At 31.7% G+C, this 5,968-nt stretch overlaps 1 protein-coding gene across 1 annotated transcript; it reads right to left on the reverse strand.

The window, feature by feature from the left end:
- Positions 1 to 578: 578 nt before the first annotated feature.
- On the reverse strand, positions 579 to 4,606 carry LOC134254453 (aldo-keto reductase family 1 member A1-A-like; the record flags this gene model as incomplete). Its single annotated transcript, XM_062736964.1, has 7 exons — positions 579 to 756; positions 1,597 to 1,685; positions 2,064 to 2,147; positions 3,508 to 3,589; positions 3,762 to 3,874; positions 4,046 to 4,162; positions 4,517 to 4,606. Coding segments are annotated over 7 exons (606 nt in total), but the record flags the coding sequence as incomplete, so codon positions are not given.
- Between the last annotated feature and the right edge of the window lie 1,362 nt (positions 4,607 to 5,968).

Genomic DNA, 5,968 nt, shown 5'->3' on the forward strand with positions numbered 1-5,968 from the left:
AAATGGAAAAAATCTTAGACAATTAAGAGTGAAAAATTATGTTATAACAATTAATTAGTATGTAAAACGGTAGTCAGCGTTTGCCGTAATGATAGGGTGTAATTGCCAACGAGGCCATTATATCGACCATTTAATTGTTATATGTGTCTAAAAAACAAAAGAGGTATAAAAGTAGACAGAGAGGTATATATTTCAAATTAATTTTACCAAGTACATCTAAGTGTAATTTTGTTCGTTTTGTGACATTGTTCGAAAGCCTATTTTTTCAAAGATTTTTTTTTCTTCTGAAGGTTGTAAAGTTTGATTTATTTTAACTCGAATGCATATATATTATACATTAATGTATATATAAGATGCCAAATGCCAACAGTTTTAAATAGCAAACATTGCAAATCATGTTTGTTACATGTAGTTAGGCTATCAACATCTTTTCTCTTCAATTTTTCGGTATGTATTAATAAATTTTAATCAAGCTGAAAAGAAAAAAATTTAAAATACCCAGTATCAAAAGTTACGAATAAAATCAAAATTACGGAATATAATTTGAATTTTTTTTAAAAAATCCACTTCGAATTATTTTTGATACACTAGAATCATATCATCTTCAATTGTAAAGAAACAACACTAGCGATTTAAAATTATTACATGAATATTTCTTTCAAATACAAGAGAGTTCGAACAAAGATGTTTTATACAAGTCCAACATGTGATTGTTATTTTTAATTTCACCATGGACACTCTGGATGATCTTTACACCTGCAGAAAAACAAAAAAAATGAATATTTTATGTTTTTATGATTTCTGTAACTTATAAATTTAAACTCAGATTTTTCCCAACAGACGTAAGTAAAACTTTTCCATAAGTAGAAATTGTTCCACGTATATGTGATTATCTTAACAAACATTTTGTTCTTAGAAGTTGACGAAAAAATGTAATTAATTATAAAGTCAAATATCGTTATAAAAATTACATATAAAACTAAAGGAAAAAAAGAAGAGAATGGGTGACCTCGGGGGGGGGGGGGGGGGGGGGGGGGGGGGGGGGGGGGGGGGGTTTAAGAAGGGCCGGATGGACCATTGGATGTTATAGTATAAAATTTAATTTTAAGAACTCAAAAGCATCTTGAGATATTGCCCCGATATGGAAGTTTTGCATACACACACATACAGAATGTATGAATTTACAACCTTGACCTTTAACCTTTTGACCTCAAAATCATAATGGGGTTTTCCTTAGGCATTTTGTTGTTGTACAAAATATCATTGCAAAAGCTCAAAGGCTGCTCGAGATATTGCACGGAAACGAAAGTGTTGAAACAAAAATAAGACATTTTTTAAATTTATGATACCTTGTCCTTTGATTTTTTGACCTCAATTCAATAAAGATCTTTCTTATGCCATAGGAAATTGTTGTGCAAAATTTCATTGAAAAAGCTCAAAGGCTTCACGAGATGTCGCGTGGAAATGACAGTGAAAAAGACAGAACTGTATACAGCTAGACGGATGGACGGACGGACAGCAGACCGAAATTACCCCCCCCCCTTTCAGCGGGGGACAAAAAGGGCATTGACTAGCTTTTATGAAGATATGACGTACATCGCAGAAATGGCGTCGAAAAAGCGGTGTCGAGTCTTTATGTTGTTAATCTCCTCCATGTCTTTTTTTGATAGAGAAAAATCAAAACCCTGCAATGAAATACAAAATTAACTTTTTTATTATTAAGGAATGTTTTAGTATATACCTTCACTTAATTTCTCATGAAGCTTTTAAAAAATACTCTATTGAAAATAATTTTAAAAGAGAGGCTTTTGTCAACGCGTTTAAGAATTCAGCTATCGTTTTCTTTCATTTCTTTCAAGCTCTGTTAAGATAAACTCGAAATATTCCCTCATATCCCTCTGGCATTATGTAAAAAATCAAATGATTGGCTTTTTTAGTACAACAAAGCAGTCAATTTCTGAGAAAGTTTTACAACCATAGGACTTATTCGTAAACATGCAAAAATAAGCTTTGAAATAACTTAGTACATTCTTCAAATGCATGAATATACTGCAAATATTCACCTGGAAATTGCTTTGAATTCTCTCCGGCGTAACACTTTTTGGAATAACAATGATACCTCTTTGGATAAAATGTCGAAGAAGAATCTGAAGTAAAGATAGATTATTGAAATAAATTCAGTTGAAAAGTAAGTTCTTCGATTGATTAATTTTGCTTATTGGTCCTACATTGAAGAAAAAATGATTATTTTGGCATATGATTTTGAAAAGTTTATTTTATATTTCTTCTGTGCAGCAAGAAAGTTATAATTCTGACAATAATGTTGATGATGTATATCTGTATTTAATTCAACCATGAACAACTAATATTGTATGTGATTTTGCATCTTGGCGGAAATGACAATAGATTTCAATATCTTCTTTTGAATTACATTTATATATTTTTATACATGTATTTTTAAAATATGTCTTTGAATTTTGTTTAAATGAAAATATGTATTCGAAAAGTTGATTAAAGTAATGTTGAGAAATAGACGTGATTTGATTTTTTTTTTTTTTGAACGGGGTCGTAGAATGCCAAACTGAATCTTAACCATACAATAAGGTAAAAAAAAGACAATGCCTGAAGATCATCTTATTTTCGCCACAAAGTAAGCATCATTAACCAGAATTATGAAAATCGTCTCTCGCTTATGAAAACCATATGACTTTAAAGTAAAAATAAAGGTATTGCAAAAATGTTGTATTATGTTAAAATATTTTGTGATTGATTTTTTATTTTAATTTATTTGATACTGAGAATGTTTTGAAATGTCTAAAACAAATCAGAAGGAATGTATCAGCAAAACACTATTTTCCGAAATCCTCATTCCTATTAATAATAATCCTTATTATCATACCTCTACTGATTTTTTTCCTATATAAAGTAAGGCCTTAAATGTGAATAATTCCCTAGAATCTCAGTGAATGGACTAATTCCCCGTTTGTTAGTTAAATGAGCTAATCCCTGCTTCGGAAGCTAATTCCCCGGTTATCTGTAAACCTCTAGATTTTACTTTTGTATCGGTCTAATATGTTAATGGAATAATTCTCGTGCGTTAGTCTTGAAGCTAATTCCCCGCCATTCGTAATCCTCTATTTGTATCAGTATAATAAAACAGTTAAAAAGTATATCATTGAAGGAGTTAGCAAGATTCCAGTTCCCCCCGACCAGGACTATCTCCCTCGGCAAGCTGCGCCTTGCGAAATAGTTTAACTGTACAATAATGAAAATATTGCATGAGAATAGTAAATGATATTCAGTGTGCATTAAAAAAAATTGTTTACTAAATGGAACTAGAGATAGTCAACTATATTTGATAACCCACTGTACTTATGTCCAATTTATTACATATAAATATTCATTTAGGTAAAACCTTCCCATCTCTTGTTGTTATTTCGATTAATTTCGCTCTGTGTAAACAAGTAATTTTATCTCCTCTCTTATCGATAAGTTTTGTCACCGTACCTGTGCAGGAGATTTCCCATGATTCCTTGCAATTTTCAGGATGACAGGATCTTCTAAGACAACTGGATCACCCGCTTGTTTACTACCATCAACAGAAATATACACGTATTTCTTTTAAACTTTTAAAACATACATGATTGTTTGAAATTCTTTTGACACAAGTTTAATGTTTTCTTTTAAAGAATACATTTTACTTCAAATATTTTTAATTAATATTTAACGAATGATTTAATGAGATTTTCTGAAATACTTACCAAAGAGCAAATCTTCCCGGAGAACCGAGAGGAGAATATGCAGTTATTGTTAAACCAAGTTTCTTACAAGCCTCAAACAAGTCTATCTGTGGAAGATATATGTGGCACTCCACCTGACGAAAAATTAATGATTAATTAAAATACAAAACAGTAATATCAAACCGGATACCACCTTGTCCACATTTCTGAGCCAGTTATTATCTTTCAATTATAAATATTTCAGCTGCTTAAACATAAATGGTTGTAAGTCTTTTAATGCCAAACAATTAAGTAGACAAGCTCACTTGGTTTATAACAGGTTTATGCTTAGCCATCTTGCAGATTCTTTCAACTTGTGAAATACTGAAGTTGGACACTCCAATAGATTTAGTCAATCCGAGGTCTACTAGTTCTTCCATTGCCTAAAAAAGACCGATATTAGTATCCTATTGAAATAAACTTGTGTTCAGAAAAATTATAAGCCTTTGATTTTTTTTTCTTCCCTTATAACATTCATGGTGAATTTTTTTTTTTTAAATCAAATCACAAAATTCAACAACCTTACAGATAAAAATAGACAACCATGACTTTAACAATTGACAAGGGACTACTAAACAACTCCTTCTTAGTCAAACAATGTATAATGTATCTATCAAAATTGGGAAAAATTTACCCAAGATTTTATTTTTTTTTTTTCTAGATAATTATATAAACAATATATGGGTATAGGAAACAATACAACTCTGTTGTCTCATTAAAGCACTGTTTGACAGCACCTTCCATGTTCCTAACAGATCCCACTTATCTGCTACCTTCCAGGCGCCCACCTCGTTTGTGGGGAAAACGTCGGTGTCGTCTCCTTTATACTGAAAATCAATTAAGGCTTAATATGTACATAAAGATCATTATAGGTGTAAGTCATTAAAGGTATACAAACATTGTTTTAAAAAAGATTTTAAAATGAGATCATTTTGACGTATTTTGCAATCTCCAGACATATCAAATATTTTACTTGAATTTACCACTTATTCAAAATTTTACTATCTTATTTTCACCATGTACACCTACTAAGAGGATAAAAACAATATTTAAACTTTTTCAAATGTTTTGACAAAACTTGATTGTAAAATTGAAGAATGAAATATTTTAGTAGCTAACTCGATCGTAGTTTGGAGATTTTTTAAATGAGCCGCAAATTGTCTAACATTGCCCTTTGCATATGTATAAGTGTAAATCAAAAGACTTTTTCTGTGTAAAGGCGAAGAATGGACAAATTGTGGCTTGATATAAACAAAGCCATAGAAACCTGATATGCATATTAATATCAATAGACGTGACAAAACTGTTAGAGCCTCTTCGCAAAAAAACAGTACCGTTTGGGCTTATTTGATACTTTTATGTGTTATAGTAAAATCAAATATTTTCGGAAATCAAATTTCCGTGGCTTGAGGAAAATATATTGGTTCATAGGGATTAGATTTCTTGGTTAACGAATTGTTCAGTAGTAATGCAAGTTTTTAAAAAAAGCATATCGTGGTAGGTATAAATTCGTGGCTCTCTCCATACCTTGAAATGATACACATGGAGATAACAAACTGTATTCAAGCTCAGAAGTCCATAAAACAATACAAAATAGAGGGGCAGAGCAAACGCAGACCTCCAGAACAATAGAGGTGGGATCAGGTGCCATGGAGGAGTAAGCATCCTCTGCCGACCAGTTACACCCGCCGTGTGCTCCTTGTCATGATCTGGAAAAGTTTGTCGTCAATTCAGTGTAAATAATGGATTAACAAATAGTATGAAATACGTCAGTCAGCATTTGACTCAATGATAAACTGTATTTGCTGACAAGGTCAACGAAAATTAAACCCTTCTCTGAAGAAATTGCTGATACAAAAAGTTTTTAACATCGGAATTTTTTTTTTCGAAATTTTTCATATGTAGCTGCAGATCTGTAGCTCGCTGGTCAGAAAAAAAAATTGGAGTGGACGACCAGAGAACAACAGTGCTGCCCAAAGAAAAAAATGTATATTCATTGCGCACAAAAAGTTGCGCTCAGTTCTTTATAAATTCCAACAAATTCTTACCTCAATTGCAAACAAAATTGGCAGTATTAGTAGACGAACTTTTCGACTGCCTCATTTTCAGGGCCAGACTGGCTAATAGCAACAATTATAAGGAACGTTTTGAGGTTAAAACAGTAAAAAAAAATGTGTTAAGAACACGGG

The sequence above is a fragment of the Saccostrea cucullata genome, unplaced genomic scaffold (genome assembly GCF_032062105.1).
Source record: "Saccostrea cucullata isolate Sc308-1 unplaced genomic scaffold, CSIRO_AGI_Scuc_v1 ctg18501, whole genome shotgun sequence".
Taxonomy (NCBI): domain Eukaryota; kingdom Metazoa; phylum Mollusca; class Bivalvia; order Ostreida; family Ostreidae; genus Saccostrea; species Saccostrea cuccullata.